General features: G+C 34.2%; 1 protein-coding gene across 4 annotated transcripts in view; it reads right to left on the bottom strand.

The window, feature by feature from the left end:
- Positions 1-18,368, bottom strand: part of LOC129807674 (ATP-binding cassette subfamily G member 4) — a 44,170-nt gene that overhangs the window by 3,386 nt on the left and 22,416 nt on the right. For 3 of the 4 annotated variants that reach the window (XM_055857107.1, XM_055857105.1, XM_055857106.1), the window contains exons 3-7: positions 10,880-11,100; positions 7,981-8,643; positions 7,359-7,913; positions 2,099-2,143; positions 1,640-2,029 (exon numbers count right to left, since the gene is read on the bottom strand). In XM_055857107.1, coding sequence (XP_055713082.1) covers positions 1,640-2,029; positions 2,099-2,143; positions 7,359-7,913; positions 7,981-8,643; positions 10,880-11,100 — 1,874 coding nt within the window. Of the gene's footprint in view, positions 1-1,639; positions 2,030-2,098; positions 2,144-7,358; positions 7,914-7,980; positions 8,644-10,879; positions 11,101-11,166; positions 12,089-18,368 lie in introns of those variants that run through there. The other variant, XM_055857104.1, reaches the window with a different exon arrangement.

The following is an 18,368-nucleotide window of genomic DNA, read 5'->3' as shown; positions in this document are numbered from 1 at the left end:
CAGATTGAAATTCTAGTAAACCGTAAGGGACACAGTTATCTACCCCTTTTTAAATTACATCACGTTAAAGTTCAGCTACCTTTAAAAATACGCGAAAATAGCGTTGTCAGTGTAACCCTAGAACCCCCAGATCAATGTAAGCAAACCTGTTTCTATTTACGACTTGATCTGTTCTGAAGAATTTTTGTTTATTACAAAGCCTTTGATTCTTGCAATACAAAAAGTCAATTCAGTTTAACAGAATCGAAGCTCTGAAGAACGTCACTGAAGAACCAAAAAACAGCAAAATCATTTTTTATTATAAGGACCCAAAAGCAAATTAAAAATCTATTATTCCTAAAAATACCGAAGTTCATCGGAGAGTGGAATCAAATAAGTATGCGGATCGAGCTTTCGGCCCATGCTCAAAGCCTGAATGAATGGTCAAGTCAATTAGGACGGTATTTCAAATTCAAAAACGGTAAATATTTTCATTAATCATTGGATCGGAGCTTATAAAAATAGTAAGAATCTTCAAAAATAAAATCATTGATGCATATTAAAACGAAAAATGTGAGGTAAAAGTAAAATGGATAAAATCACTATTAAAAATTATTTTATATTTTTAAAAAGAGTTCAACGTTTTTTTTCCAAGAACCTTTTTGAAGATAATAAACAAAACAAAAGCAAAAGAAAGCCCTTTTACTGTGATATTAAAATATATAATATATGATACAAAAATAATAAGAAAAATATGATTTATGAAAATAGAACACCGGTGCTCCAAAAAGTAAAGCCAGTTTTTCTGACCATGTGGAGAACAAAATAGCTTTCAATTATCAAAAAATTATTTTTGTTCTTTAGGCAACCGGTATAATACTTGTACTAATATCAATTTTCAGATCCAATTTTTTAAACCAAAATCCCGGAAGGACCAAAATACCCATGGAGAGAAAATTTAAAAAAAATCCAAAAGTTCAGATGGATTAAAATCCCGAATAGTCAATAATTTCTCTTTGTCATACTCGCAAAATTTCTCTTTGCCCCGCTAATGCGAGAATGATAATTATCCAAAATACAAAAAAAAATCCTTTTTGACTGAATAATCAAAATTAATAGCTTTCCGTTTTTCGACTTTTCAGAATTTTAACCGAAACCCGTGTAGTAATTTATTATAAAAAATATACAATCTTAATTTGTTCTCGTTTAATGATCATAAGTATTAATGAATAACATTTTTTTAATCTATTAATAACTTTATTTTTCTCTCAATTTCCTTAAGGAATTTATGCTTTTGTCTCTAAAATATTCTTCAATTCAAAGAGAAAATTATTGGCAATGTTGCAATTTTCAATAATTAATTAGGACCAATAGGTTTATCGTTTATCGTTTAAATCTACTGGGATTTTATACTTCATGAAGATGTGAGAAGGCGTCGACCTTCTGGCAGACCTAGGACAAGGTAGCTGAATCAAATTCAGGATCTTGCCTTTTAGCGCCTTGAGATCGGACCTGTACATCTTCCTGAAGGAGTAGAGGATCGACAGGAATAGACTGCACAATTGGATGTCATTCATTCGCTCGCGCCCCCAATAGGGATAAGTGATTGAAAATGATGATGATGATGATGATGATGACGATGATTATGACTTATTCTTACCTTCAAATCCATATCGAACATAGCTGACGTATGTTACCCATTGCAGATAACCCGGAATAGTGTCCAGGTTGACAAAGAATCCAGAGAAGAGTATTGTAGGAATGGTAGAAACTGGACCCAGGAAAACTCCCAGCTCCACGCTCAATCCCGCCCCCATCAGCAATCCCAGGCTCTGAGCCACAAGGGATGTGAGCAAACAGATCAGGACGAACATTGAAACCCGAGTCCATTCCATTGGTTGCGACGTCAAGTAGTACACTACACCGACGTAGACGCTGGAGAAGAGAATTTGGAAGGGTAGGTCCGCCATGGTTTTGGCAAAGTAGAAAGCCTTGAGTGAGTACCAATAGTTGAGATGTTCTCGAACAAAAACCGCCATCTCCGTTGGGACTGTTTTGAGATATTTAATTATTTATTTAATACTCAATTGGACCTAAGCACTTAATCAATTTGACTTACATGTCAGAATAGTGGGCATCATTGCGGTAAACATGGTAAAGAGAACTGAAAGAGACAATTGAGCAAAATTAATCAAAGTTCTCATATGACATGGCGATTTTGGATCAAAAATTCAATTTGAAAATTGCAATTTTGCTTAAAATTTAAATAGTAATTCTCCAATTTTCTGTATGGCGAGATAAGAACTTAATAAGGGCAATAGGTTTTAGCCTTCAACAATGCTGCTGTCGATCATTTGAAGTGCTTCAAATTTGTATAAGTGTACAAACAACATTAGTCACTTGCTATTGTATTCTGAGCTTGAAATGTGAAGGTTTCATTTAAAAGAAATGTTACAACAGTTGAAATGCCATTAGGGTTATTAGTATTGAGAGAACTATAGAATATTTGTCTTTATCGTTAGATTAATTTAAAGCATGCTAAACAAATTAACATGATTAGTGTGATTAGCAGTTTACAACTTGTCCTAAAAATTTATGTTATATGTGGCATTATATCTCAAAAAAGGGCTTGCATTATATCTTTGAAAAGGACTAACCCGATGATATTGATAAGATGCACTTTTTTGTTGTTTTTATTGGATTTTGATTTACTGGACATGCTTTTTCAAAAATTTTAAGTCATAAAACGATAACCTAAAGAGATTCGTAATAGAGAACTAATCTGATAGAGGCCTTTATAAAGTACAGAATTGAAAATAAGATATATAAATATTTTGATATTTTATTTTCATTTTTTAAGAGGAGATACAGATTGGCTGAAAAGTTTGCGTAAAATGCATGAAAGAAACTTTAATTAATTCTAAAACTAATTTTCTCTACTAAACATTCTTCTATAACCTGAAAGTACTTGACCCAATTCCCGTAAAATAATTCTAAACCATTGCGAAAATGTGCTTTCGGAAGTTCAGAAAAATATGATTCTAAGGTTTACTTTTTCTTCTTTCTTTGATTTAAACCGCTTGCCACGAGGAATTTCTTTATGATTTTGGAAAAATAGAAGTCCCTAAAGGTCAAATCTACTAAATATGCTGAATGACCAAGGAATTCGTAATTCAAATCTTTGAATTTCGCCATTATATCGAAACGCTTTTGTGAGTAGGTATTTCGCCTTGGTGAAAGAGATATTTTAAGCTGAAATTCGGGTGTTTTTCATGAATTTAGTGGTTCGCTTGATCCAAAAGTTTATAATAATATTCAAAATTAATCTTTATATCTTGTTCAAGATAATTAATTAACAAACATCCTGGTAAATTAGAACAAAAACCCTTTAAACCGATATTTCAAGTTTTATTTCCTTTGGAACCGAATATCCAACTTCAGACTACAGAAATAATTATTGTATCAATTTAGGATAATTGTTATAAGATGTCCCAAACTTGTATTTACCTTGATTTTCAAGATTAAAAAGAATTGTCATATTGAAAAGAAACTTGGAACAGATTCATGCTAAAAGTGGTACTAAAAAATCGACTTCCACTTAAAATTCTACCGTTTATTTAAATACGCTTTTGCGGTAACTTTTCAACCAACATGTAATTTATTAAGAAAGGCAAAGAAAGGTTAATCAGTATGGTAAAACAGTATAACCGTAAATCCCGGTTTACGGAGCTATCTTGCCTTTTATCTTGCAACCTACGTTTTATACACGGGTTTCAGACCTACGGCTTAGCCATATGGCTTTGCTTCAATAATTCTTATCAGTCAAGATTTTTTGGAAAGTTCTGAATTAGGATTGGATTACTAAAGGCAAATCATCTATAAGATTCTAAAGAAACAATTGGTTGCTATGTAGGATTTCGAGATCTTAGGGAACAGAACCAAGTCTCTTTTCTTAAGACGGCGTTACGTCCCGTAATATAATTAAAAGGGAATAAAGCAAGGTACAAGTCTTTAAATAAAAAAATATATAGAATTTACTATACAAATGCATGCCAATATATTTATTCCTTTAAATCTCCTTCGCACAATTCTAAAACAGGTTTCCTATCATTTACTATAAAAGGGCTTACACTTTAGTAATACAGGTTTTTGACTTAGGGTTTAGCCATATGGTTTAATTTCTCTTATTTCTTATCAGGCAAGATTTTTGAGACATTTAAAATTTCTTCTTATTAGAGATTTCGAGAGATTCAGAAACTGGAGTTTACTCCAGGTCCAGGTCTGGTACCCGTGTGATTTATTGCTGATAAATTGCGGTCAAAAACATTTAAAAGACACTACTCTCATTATAGTTTCCATATCTTTAATTAGATAATGAGACCTTTCATTGTGGAGCTCAGAGGCAAAATGACACATATCCTATGCTTTAACTATAGGATATGTGTCATTTTGCCTCTGAGCTCCACCATTTAAGAACCAATAATTTATTCTAATTCTAATTTACTCTAATAGTTCATTCAATAAAATCTAATACTCTATAAAATTACTAAGATTATAAGAAAAAGTGTAAATGTTTTGAAGATTATTAGAGAAACCAAAGCAAAATTCCAAATATTTAAAGCTTTTAATGTTCAGTAGGTCAATTGTGTTTAAAAAAAATAACATTAACAAAATAATTTTCTATAGGCAAAAAGGTTTTTGTCTAACAACGGATCGTTTTAGACTATTTAAGCAAGGATTTAAAAATTATAAAATAAATTACAGTTAAATAATATTTCAGATTATGCTTCTGGATGATTTTAGAAAATTAATTAGGTTACTGGTTGAATATAATGAAACTAGGAAAACATAACAATCGATCAACAATTTCTTCATAAACAGTATATATGGATTATTATGTTTCTATAAATAAAATCTCAGTAAGTAAAAGTATTTGGAATTGGAACATGTCAGACTTAGGGCAGAATCACATTGACAGTAAAATACTCACCGTCACCGCCAAAGCCCTCACCGTATTTCGTTGATTTACGCATTTTCATTGCAATTCTTACGCAAATTTTCCATTACGATATTACCTTGTCTCATACTCGGTGGCACTAGGTGAAAATAGTATAAGAAAATTGAATAAATAAAGCGAAAATGCGATAAACGGTAAGCAAAACAAAAAACTGTAGGGTTTTTTTGCTACAGTTTTTCGTACAGTTTTATTGCTCACCGTTTATCGCATTTTCGCTTTATTTATTCAATTTTCTTATACTATTTTCACCTAGGGCCACCGAGTATGAGATAAGGCAATACGGTAATTGAGAATTTGCGTAAGAATTGCAATGAAAATGCGTAAACTAACGAAATACGGTGAGGGCTTTGACGGTGACGGTGAGCATTTTACTGTCAATGTGATTCTGCCCTTAAACTGCGGAATTTCAAATTGTTTAAATGACAGACTTACTTTATAAAAACATATCGCTCCTTGGAAATTACAAGGGGTCAACTCACTTTTTTGCGATTTTTAGATTCTAATGCACTTAGAAAGGCAATTTAATAAATTTTTAGATGATACAAGTCATTAAATTTCATCATTAGAAAACTTTTCAAAATTTTAATCTTTTTGATTGCTTGCATAGTTTTGTTTAAAGTAAAGGAACACAAAATATATTCATCGTTCAAATTTTTGTGAAACAGGTAACTAACTCAAGCAAGTTGATCCCGTGTCATTCTAATTTCAGCAAAATTTGCGCATCATTTAGAACGACAAGGTGCGAACTCATTAAAAAACATATTTTGAAAGGTAAAAATATAAAAGTTTTGATGTTTATATTAGTGATCATACAAATAGAAAAGAAATAAATTGTTTTTGTTCATTCATTAAATTGAGATACTTATTTACACAAAGTTGAATCTTTCATGCTGTCTCCTGAAAAATGGCCGAAAATTAGTTGGCCCCTTGTAATTTCCAAGGAGCGATATGCGAAAGCTAGATTCTGTATTTTGCTCTAGCGAGCGGCATTTACTTAAGTATACGTTAGTAACTGCTTAACTCAAACAGGGCTTAAGATTATCGAGAACGTGGCCTATCTGCAAGGTACCAACCATTCTTTGCCATTAGTACAGGTGACGGATAGGCTTTTGTAAAGAGTTAGGTGAATCTAAGGGCTAAAACCTTTAAGTTGGGAGAGGTAACATCCCAATTGCCCTTACTAGATACACTACACGCCTAAATTATATTGATTTCATTAGCAAAAGCTAATGCTAAGTGTTGACACGTCTCGGTCGCCGAGGAATTGCCCTGCACGATTCTGAATAATTTTTTATAGACTAAACCTTGCTTTAACTGAAACTTGAACAACAGTATTATATAGGTAGGGTATCTAACGGATTATATTGGATTCAGATCTTTCGGTGTTCGTCAGGGGCAGCTTCTTTTCCTCAATTAAAAATTCAATTTTTTCCAAAGCTTTCGACTTTTGGAAAAGAAACTACCCCTAACGAACACCGGAAGATCTGAAACCAACCAGTACACACAGAAAAATTTTTACTCTAAATTTAAGAATATATAAGAATCTGGGCACTTAAATTGGATGTGAATCCCCGAGGCGTTTAAGTTTAGAAGCTCTGAGTAAAAGAAATGGGCTAGAATCCCTAACTTTTTCAAGTTAAGAGTTCGGGAACTTAAGTTCTGCATTAGCTGAAAAATGAAAGATGTCTACAGATTTGCAAATTGCAACTAAAACTAAATGATAAAGAATTTAGAATTAGGGCATTGGCATTCATTGGATGGGATTTTAAATTAAATTCCTGGGTGTTTCTGTTTGCGAATTTTCCATTTTTCTGTGTGTATTATATTACGTTAATCGGATGGCCTATATGCTGTGAGCAATGGTTTCATACAAGGGTTAAGCGGCTCAACATTTTATGTTGTTCTGGGTCCTGGAATATCCTATTATTCATTCCTAGAAGCCCAGAACACGAAGCTCCCTGCTCTAATTTTTACTACCTAACTAGGACTGAAGCTTCTCTTCACGAACACCCTTCATGAGAGGGGAAAATTAATCACGACATTCATATCGTAACCTTTTTTTCCCGAATTTTCCGTGTAAGTGTTTTTGATATTCTCATTATTATTGGTAAAAATATTTTTCAAAAATTATCCAAAATTTGTTAAAAATGCATTTGTAGACCTGAGGAAGGAGGAAATCTGCCTCCGAAACGTCGTATGAGAGAATAAAGGAGAAGAAAGAACAAAGGTCATCACCGTGTACAATTTTCTTGAATTCATATCATAACCGTTGTAACTTTAATAGAAGACCGTCTTCTACAATTATACATTCTACCCTTTTAAGTTCATGAACTTAATGTGGAGCTAGCAAAACAATACGGACCTGTAAAGAAGACGCATCCAGCGTTGCTCATAACCTTTGATGCCTGATTGCCAATATCGTAGTAGATCATCCCAATGATAGTCCCGACAATCACATGCGACAGCAATCGCATATGAGTTAACTGCTGATCTCGCATGATAGTTAAGAAGGTGCGCTTGAGTAGGATCCAGAACTGAAGCCATCCGGATGTGGGGAAGCCAGAGTTACTGGGCAGGGCAACAACACTCTCGCTAGAGTCCAGGAGAGAGGTGGTGCATGTGGCTCCGGGAGTTGTAGGTGCTGTGCTCTTGGCAGTTTTCTCCTCGGGCATCGTAATGGCGGTATAGTCGGACTTTGAGGGTGGGAATTTGGTCAGCGACGTCTCTTGAACATCGCCAGGGCGGAGGGCTGTGGAATTGTGCGGTTTGGAGATATCATTGGCAATCCCATTGCTTCCGTTGCCTATTAACTTTTCGTTGGACGATGAAGTGACGTAGTTGGCACATTTGCCATTCTTTACGGCCATCACCAGCTTATGCAGAGACTCACCGTAGTCACCGCAAGCAACTTCCATAACTGCAATATCAAAGGGATTTAGGATTAAATTTGGGAGTCCAAAGGAAGAGTAAGATTTTGTCTTTACCGTAATCAGCTGGATTGTGATAACTCGGGCAGTCAAAGCCGAGATCTGACAGAAAGGGAACCAGCCCCCGTACAGACCCTTTGTAGATACACTGACCCTCAGCCAACATATAGAGATGGTCGAACATCTCAAAAAGCCTCGCTGAAGGCTGATGAATTGTGCAGACCACAGTTCTGCCACCTCGAGCTAGATTCTTCAGCAGAGAAATCAGCTGGAAGCACGTTGAGCTGTCCAGGCCGCTGGTTGGCTCGTCGAAGAACATCACCGGGGGATTATTGACCAATTCCAGGGCAATTGAGAGGCGTTTTCTCTGGCCTCCGGAAAGGTTCAGTGTCAGGGTATCACTGCATTCAACTAGACCCAGAGTCTCAATGATTTCCTCAACTACGACTTTCTTAACGGCTACTGTCATGTCTTTGCCCAGTTTAAGGTTTGCCGAGATCATCATGGCTTCCCGGACCGTGATATATGGCAGCAGCCGATCATCTTGCATGATGTAACATGAAAGCTTACGGAATCGTCTGAGATTCCGCTCCTTTCCATTAATCATCACAGTTCCGCTGAGGTGGGAGGTTTTGTAGCCAGCCAAAATGTTCATCAGGGTACTCTTCCCAGCTCCCGATGGACCCATAATGGCAGTTAAGAGACCCGATTTAAATTTTCCTGCAAAATCAAAAGAAAGCAAGTCAATTGATTTCCATTAAGACCACTCTAATCTCCCTCATCAAAATCAATCAAGCAGTCACTTCAATTAATCACAAAACAAAGACAATTCCCATTCTAATTCAATTATTACATTGAAGTCAAGTACTTCAAATTGATAGTACATGTATCGAATAAGGAGATTTGTAGGTAAAGTAGAATTAATTAAAAATTCCAATGTACCCATTCCGTGAACTGAATTGGTTTGCAAATCAATAGCAATAGATTCATTACTTAAATCCACCATGAATTATTAAGTGAAATTTTATCGATTTTAGTGCGGAAATTTTTTCTCATACATAGTTTTTAGATTTGTGACAATTTTCTACGGTAAATAAAATTGCCATATATGAAATGTTACATTTCCCCTATATAATTAATTTTCCACAAACACCGCAACGGTCTCCTAGTTTTAGTACCACAACATTAAAAAGTAATTGCTAATAAAATGTTCGAGATGACATTTACAGATATTTTCCAAAATTATAAACGAAGGGTAATAATTTCTTTCTGGAGCATTTTTTTTAGTCATGGGAATGAAGGTTACCAGTTTATAACAAGAAAAGGGATATTAATGAAAAGAACGACAGAATTAATTTGAATTTGAATAATTAAATATATAATATATTAAGAAATGTAAAAAGAATAAACTTTTAATGAACTCCTTATTTAATTTATTAAATGTCTATTTTGCCTATCGTTTAACTGTGAAAACTAAATCTAATTGAAAGGCCTATTGTTTAAGAAATATTTTTTAAAAATTATTTCTACAACCTATAAAATATATTTGAACACTTTTATACACCGTTAATGCTAAACTTCGTGAGGAATTTAAATATGAAGTAAAATTGAAAAGTCAGTAATTTCAAATTTTATTTCACAGGGATGATGCTCTACATTTAATATTACGCATAGTCGTTAAGAAAATTCATGCTATAAATCCGTTCCTGGTAATTTCATAACTCGAAATCACAACTCTGACAGTCTAGTAAGGGGTCACACCGCTCATGAGCCGAACGCTCTTACCAATTGAACCACGGATTCCCAAAGCAAAATCTTATTTTAAACCCTTAATTGATCATATTTTGCTTTACTGACCAAAATTAATAAAATATTTTCAATACAATCTGAAAGTTTATTCATGAAAAATTTTTAGAACTATCCTAGGTCCCCAAAGACCCAACTTTTATAAAGAATCTTAGAAAGGGTTTCGATTAACCGAGGACTAACCCTAAAGGCGCATTGCTCTAGACCAGAATTGATCAAGCATCGTTTGAAACCGAACAAACGTCAAATGAAAATTGCATTTCCATCAGTTTCTGACTAATCCTTAGTTAATGGAAAACTCATGAGAATTAAGTTAAATCATTATTTTGATGATTAATTATGTTATGCAGTCTTTCGAGTTAAGTCGTAATTGTGTCTAGAGCATAAGAGTAAGACAAATATACAGTAGACTCTCTCTCAATCGGGGATATGGGGCAAAATGTCATCCAAATTATCGAGAGATTTGGGCATCAAAATCATTGTGAATTCCACAAAAAACGCTCAATTATAAAGAATCATGATAAAATAAGAGGAACTACAGCGAATTTGAGCAAATTTGCTTCATAATTAAACGTGAAAATTGTCAACAACATTTTTCGCCCGATTGAAAAAGAACCGATTGAGCGAAAGTCTACTGTAGTGGAAAGCACGCTACCTTCGGACGACTCAAGCTTCGAACAATTCAATTTTTTCTCTATGTTCTTTATGCACTAGACACACTTACGACTTAAGCCGAGAGACGACTTAGTGGAAAATGATAGAAATGTAATTTGAACATTATTTCTAATATAATTACGCTAATCCGTCTCTCGGCTAATCCTCAAGTCTGTCAAGGCCCTTATGGGTTTGAGCCATAGCTCTATTCTGAAAATCTGAGGCATTGGACTACCTATTAAAATATAATATTATAATATAATGGGCCAAATTCATTTATTTATAACACACTAAAAAAATGAATTGTGCGAAGCATAAATCGTCCGAAGGTAGTGCGGTTTCCTCTATTGAGAAAAAAAACCGAGCACATTTGGTTTTTTTTATTTAGGATCCAATGATCGAAAATTATCGATTTTGGAAATTTCATAAACATTCCAAAAACAGTATAGTATTAAAACCAGACTAATGCATAGAGACAACTGAAGTAGATCCTTACCATTGACCGCTTTGAGAATGGTTTTAAAGCCACGCTTCCGCCCCTCGGACACTGAGTATGCGATATCGTTGAATTCAATATCGACAGGTGGTCGATTGGGCAAGTGTGTAAGTGTCACCATGAGCTTCTTCTGACCATTGGGACTCTGGTTGTGCACCTTCCTTACTAACTGATGCCCTGGTGTGTTGACCACTGAGCCATTGCAGAGATTATTTTGGTCACTGAAAATACAAGAAATGAGACATATAGTTAGTCTGTAGTCTTAATTAATTAAGACACAGTTGTACATGGAGCGCTTGACCCAGATTGGTGGTTGGGGTGGTTGTAGGGTGGACGAAGACTCGCCCTTCGAGGGAGCGCCCAATGTCGTTCTGGTGTGATTGTTGAGGAAGTTCACCATTGAGTCATACTGACTAAGGCGAAATGCCTGAGGGGCCTGAGGAACCGAAGCGAGACTCTCTAAGCTGCTACAGCCCGATGGAACGCTGTTCCGGTGCTTTCCCATTCTTGTGCACTTCCGTCTTCCACTACAAAAACCTTATGTATTTCTATTTCAAGTTCTTTTTTTTTTGCTTGCAAATCTCCACAGACAGCGAAGGGTTTATTTTCGTGTCCAGAACAAATTATAGATTATGGGAAAAAGTACTTTTTCACAGAGATTCCATCAGAGTCCTTCCATTCGCATGCAATCAGGCGATTTATATAACTTCTCTAGTTATGGACTTAAGGTTCAAGAGTGAAAGAAAAATGGCAATATCTATCAAGCTCAGACTAGACACTGGAGGAATGTGATATCGTGATGATGAGAGCTGCCTCGAAGGCAACAGAATCTTCCATTTGAGAATTTATAACAGTCAATTGAATGTGCAACACGCACTAAAGCCAATTATGCGTACTCGCGATACAAAATTCAAAACAATTCGTCTTATCGAAGCACAATTGGAGCAATTCCGCCAATTTTGGCATGCCTTACAAATTACAACAACTAGACATTGGCGACCCGAGGAGCAGAGTTCAATTTCTCATGGCTCCACTTGAGACAACAGCTGAGAGATCACTGATCACTCCTATTAACAATTCCATTCTCAATAGCTTTTTATGTATTGTACAACGAGACACTGATCTTTGACCAAGGACAAGACCCAAAAGGTGTCGACACGGCAAAAAATCAATTCTTCGTCCGGCGCGCACAAAATCCCAAACTTGACTAAACACTCGGCGAAGTTGAGGAACGTCGAGGTACTCCTTCTCACGAGGCAACAAACTTCATGTTAAAGTTGCCATAGTAATTGATTGGCATATATACTTCCAATTGAGGCTCAGCAAGGGGCTCCCAAATGCCAATGCGGATAAATCGACATCATTATTAATATTGAAAACTAAAAGAGAAGAACGAACTTACTTGGCCTGATGGCCAAAATGGAGCTATAAAATCGAAATCGAAAGAGATTTTATAGCACTATACACTACACACTCTATACACTTAGACGCTTCCGGGACATCACACCCTATGATATTCGCTTGCTCCTAGCCCGAGCACTGCTACTTCCATTTTTTAATTATGGAGCAGAGCTCTTCTTTCTGTCGGATGCTGACACGATTCGCCGACTTTCAGTTGCTTTCAACAATTGTGTGAGATATATTTGCGGGTTGCGCCCTCGTGATCACATTTCTTCTTATAGAAATGTTTTTGTAGGATGTGATCTCCCATCGCTACTTCAAATGCGCGCTCTCATCTTTCTTAACCGGTTGATTGCATCGGGATGCCCTGGGTACCTGGCCTCTCTCTTGACTCCTGGCGGGTCGGCTAGAGTCGGTGGACTGATTGTCCCTAAGTCACACCATGAGTCCTTCAGACGAACTCTATTTGTCAAAGGGGTTTTTATGTATAATTCTCTCGCTCCTCAGAAGCGTAGATCGCCTGACACTATTAGGGAGCACTTCCAGAATGGACCTTGCTAATTTCTCTTTTCATTTTTTAAATTCTTGATTTGTTTTATAAGCTATATTTTATTTTACTTTGCTTCATTTTCCTTTTTTTTTTTTAAACTATTTTTTTTTATTTTTTCTTTTATGCCACAAATTTGTAAGAGGGAACTACCCTAAGTTTTGTGTGTCAATAAATTGAATTGAATTGAATTTTCAAATATTCTAGCACAAGGTATTACCACTAAAAAAGACTAATGTGCTGTATATACCTACGCCTTAAACCTAGCAACGGCTTACCGTAATTGCAATCAAAATAATGACTTGACTAAATTCCCACTAACCTAGGATAATTAACTAACGGATGGAGCATTTTAATTCAGAAACGGTATATTTTTCTTAAATTCTTTATCATTTTTAAGTTTTAGATCCACAAAAAATAAATATAACACGAAATGGTAGGCACATGTACAGAGAATATATTTTTATTGAATTCAAAATGTTACTGGTGTTACAAATAGAAAATATGCCAGAAGAAAAATGCGAATTTTACGTCTTTTTCATATAGATTTTAGGAACTGTTATCCTCGTGCAATAATTATAAATTTTAAGCCAATAACATAACATTAGATACTCTTTCATTTCGTAAAAGTTTTAAAATGATTGCATTTGGTTTTATACTAAAACTAAAAATCACTTAAGAAAAAATATTAATCATACTTTTGTACGGAAAATGTATGAGAATGCTCCGCCCTGCCACTAATTAAGCCGTTTCTTGGCTTTGGCCCGAAGATAGATTGCTCAGAAATTGACGTAAATGAAATCTAACATTAATCCGTCTCTCGGCTTAAGTAGTAAGTGTGTCTAGGGCATTATACGAGCCAATAACTAAGGTTTAGCCATATGGCTTAACATCTTTTAGTCCTTATTAAGCTACATCATTGGGAAAATATTAACTTTGGATTGAATATTAAGTTTTGAAAAACCAGTAATGTTGATTTTTACTTAAGATTGCAAGAGATACAGGAACTAGATTAACTGCTATAAAATTTTAGTAATAAGTTTAACGCAGCTTTGTCAATTGATCTAATAGATTTTGAAAGATTCACTACAATTATCAAATTTAAGAAATTCAAATTCTTAAGGAATTAGGTTAAACCCCTAGCCTGAAGACTGCGTTGTAGGCATTATGTAATATTGGATAGTTCACAGAACTCTTTACGAGAAATTATGAAATATGGTATTTTATAGTTTGATGCTATTAATAAGATTTTATGTTTTTAGAAATTTGTTTTAGGTACAAATTGAAAGGTTCTACGAGTTGTTTATAAGTATATAATTTCAACAGTTTATGACTGCACCTTAAAAGCTTTGACTACACGTTATATAAAAACTTTACAATTACATAAAATATAGGGCTAAGTTAAATTGTAACCTGGGAAAACCTAAATTAAATTTTCAAATGCAAAAGCTATAAATAGTTTACAAGCAGATTTTGAATAATTAGTGTTTAGGTTATTGAATATAAAATCTGAGAATCAGTTATGTATGTACTAAATTTAATTCGACCCATATCAGAGATCAAGTTACAATAGGATATAGCCCAAAAGTTTCTAAATGTTTAATGCTTTCTAAAATTAATGTTCTACCTAAACAACCTTTTCAATTAAGTAGAACCTTTAGAATTAGGCAAATGTTATTCTTATGTGAAACAGAAATAACTGAGGCAGAATTTGAATGGGGTGTATTAAAAAATCATACATTGTAAGTGTCCGTATTTGGCGACTTCAAAAATATACTATTACCCTTATATTTCTTTAATTTTTTTTAATAACAAATTTTGCGGTCTTGATATTCCTAATTCCTAATATGGCTTAGGCCTGGAGGTTTATGAATGTGAATTAAATGTTCCAATTTTCTCTACAGGGAAAATTTTGAGAAAAATTATAAACTATAATTGATATCTTCAAGGAATTTAGAAAATAAAAAATATCGAAATTTTTAGCCATATTTTTTATTTTCTAAATTCCTTGTTCAAATTCTAACAAACTTACGACATTGAAGAGACTTATGGCGGCTGTCTATGGAAAAAATTTTAAGCCGCTGCTGTCTTATTTATCTTGGAAGATATTGAATTTTAAAATTTTCGATTTGTGACTTTTTGCCCCAGTCCCCCTATAGTTTATTTCTTAGACTTATTTTTTTTTTAATTCAACGGTTTTGCTTGTTATTTAAAATTTTCGGGCATTTGGGAATGAGAATAAAGCTTCAGTCGGAAAATCCTCAAAGAAGCAAAAAAAATGGATTAAGGGAGACCGGGGCAGAATTAGCCACGTATTGCACTAGATAGTGAGGTGTTACAGTTTTGCTTAGAAAGAATATTAAGCAAAATACTATCCATTCAGAGTAATTAACTACCTCCTTATTCATTTAAATATTTATCAGTCTAATTGAAAAATGTTTTTCACAAATTGTAGGCAAAAAATATCATTTATTGCCTAATTCTGTCCTGCTCTCCCCTATTATGGTTATTGTAAAACTTTGGTTATGTTGTATAACATCGAAGACTCGTTACATCTGCATGATATTTCAAATATTATATCCTTGAAAATAATTTCATAAAATTCACAATGGTTAGAATATTCCCAAAAGAAATATTTCATATTCATTTTCAGCTGTAATATTTCATATTCAAAAGTTTTTATTGCATGAATATAACTATTAATGTTCTTTATAAAATAGATTTAGTCTAACAGTTGAGGATTGAAACACTTTGCTAAGCTCTACTAAAGAAATGAATTAAAAAAATGATTAAGAATAATATCATTTGTGGTATTATGACAATTTATAAATTAATTATTTCCTACAAGAATAATTTTATTTGTATGGAATCTCATAAGAACTCGGGAGTTCGAGCATTCCATGTAGTACTCTTTCAAATAATCAATAGAAAAATTCTGTAATGTCTGCGTCTAATGCATTCCAAATCTATGATGAATAGCATGAACACAAGTAAAATGTTTTTTTTTGTTTTCAAGAATGATTAAGAAGCTTGATGCATTGTTCATTGGTTGAAATAAAGCTTGTTTGGTAAGATCCGGGTCTTCTAAAGATTTGTGCTAACCAAATATACAGAATTTGTAAGCCTCTTCTCAAGGGATCGTCAAATGACGCGATGGTTCTTTTTCATGTCCCTGTCGTGCTACCAGAGTGAAAAAAAATCGAAAAAAATAGCAACTTATGTAATGCGGGGTGTCTGTGACGTCGAAGAATCATACCATCCGAAACCCAAAGTGGGTGGTTTCACAGAGTCAATAATTCATAAGGGTCACCCGCACGGAAGTAGGTTTTTGTGCATCAGAAGAGGATGGGTCAGCCAGGGCGATTGATTGAATTAGAACACCCCATTGAGACAGTATATGGCACTTACTTGTCTAGGGTCATTAGTGGACAATGAATTATTTAAATTTTAGCACTGACCTGTTGCACTTCTTGCCCACTTTTCCCATCAATTTGCAAAGCCCGGCCAAATCATCATCGTCGACGTTCAATTGCCTGAACTGATTGTTTTCCTCATAGATATTTAATTGCAGATTCCCGTGTATTGATTCATTGAGGTCATATTGCGCCATTGTGTTCTGTTCTATCACGTGCAATAGTGCACTCGGACTCGGTGCACATGCACTAACGTCATTCAATTATACTTATGCCACCACAAATGATTCCCTTGCATTTTAATTGAATTTCCCCCGCGACTGATAATGCCTTCCTGTGGGGGAATATCTAGCGACCAAAAAAAACTCAATCCGAAAGGTCATAAGTGTCCATGATAAACAAGAACTGAGAATATAAATACCCAAGCACATGGAGAGATGATTTATTAAAAGAGAGTCCCACTTTATGCTTAATTTCAGCTGGTATTTATAATTCTGCGTGAATTATCGGTCTTGATACTAACTTTCAAGGGGATAAACAAGTTTTTTTTGTACTGCGACGGAAGACAAATTTGATAAGAAAAGAATTTTGCAATGTCTGAATACTACAGCTGAATTTCCATTCAAAACATATAAACGCAATTTAAATCTGGAACTCATAATTATGCAATGATATTTTGGTCATGATTGAAAGACAACGTCTTGAAAATGGATTGCAAATTTATAATTAGCCACAAAAACTGCATATCAACAGAAAATTCACGAAGTCATACTGTCTATATTAAGAATAACATGCAATGAAGTTAATTGAGAATCAAACTCTATTATTTTCAGGAAATATTATTAGAATAATTTCTAATATTTCTTTATATAAAAGCATACAACTAATTTACAATACAAATATCAGTATCGATCAAAAAGGCCCTTTTGTTATTGGTGAAACTCATGTATACTATAGGAAATATTACGCTTTGGTATTAAATCATCATAATCAATCCAGATAGAACTGGAGATTATTTCGTCAAAGTGACTTAAACTGATTGATCAACAGTTAGTTTGTTTTACTACAAATTTTTGTTATGAAAAGTGAAAAAGCTATTAAATAATTAAGTATTTGTTGATTACGATACGGAAAGATGGGGCTATTTTGAGCCGTTGGACTATATTGAGATACGATTTTTCGCTTAAATATTTCTAATGAAAACTGGGCCTTACAATTATTTTATTTAGTTCCACAATGGTTTTTGTACAGCTAAATTACAATCTGATGTATCTGAAATTTCCTGAACGAATCCAGAGGCAGTGATAATAAAGGAGGCATCAATCAATTGGCCGAAACGCAATAAAACACACATTTTACTTGAAAACAAATCAAATTCGTTAAAGACTGCAATTAGTTTAGTTGCAGTAGCAAATATAGTAAAATAAATAAAAAGAAAATAATGTTTTTTTTTTAATAATTTTCGCATCGTAAATGGTGATTCTGTAAATATTAAAGCTTTACTATTTATTTTTATTTTGCGGCATTAAATAGCTATAGGAGAAATCGGGGCAGCTTTGAAATTGGCTTTTTTCACCTATTTTAAAAACGAATAGAGGCTTATTTTAATGTATTTTATTTTCACCGATTGGTTTGTGAGTTAATTATATCACAATAAGATCTAATTTCATTTAAAAAGGGATGGCAAAATGTCCCAACTTTGCGGTGTGCTCCTACTTACGAGAAAGACTTATCCGAACATTATCTTTTTGCATACTTTTTAGGTACACTCCGTTTTAAAAATAATAATGCTGGCAGAATATTCCATGCAGGAACTAGGCCTTCGCGCAAGAGATTTCTAGACATGCATTATTTTTTTTTTCTTGCACGGGATGAGTTTGTCAGTCCCATGCCCGTGGAATCAAGTGCAGCGAAGCTTACTGGATGCAATCCGAACACCTTTAACGCCAGAAAAATTCCCGGTGACCTAAAAGGGATTCGAACCCGGAACACTTCCAGCATAGGGCGAGTGCTATACTATTTGACCCATTGAGTGCCCACTGTAATTGTTTACTAATCTTACCGTTAAACTAACGAATAAAATGATATATAAATTTAAAAAAATCTAAATTGCTCAAAATTGCTCAAG

This window comes from Phlebotomus papatasi, chromosome 3 (genome assembly GCF_024763615.1).
Source record: "Phlebotomus papatasi isolate M1 chromosome 3, Ppap_2.1, whole genome shotgun sequence".
NCBI classification, from domain to species: Eukaryota; Metazoa; Arthropoda; class Insecta; order Diptera; family Psychodidae; genus Phlebotomus; species Phlebotomus papatasi.
The sequence above is the reverse complement of the archived record's forward strand: the minus strand, read 5'-3'. Positions and strand labels throughout refer to the sequence as shown.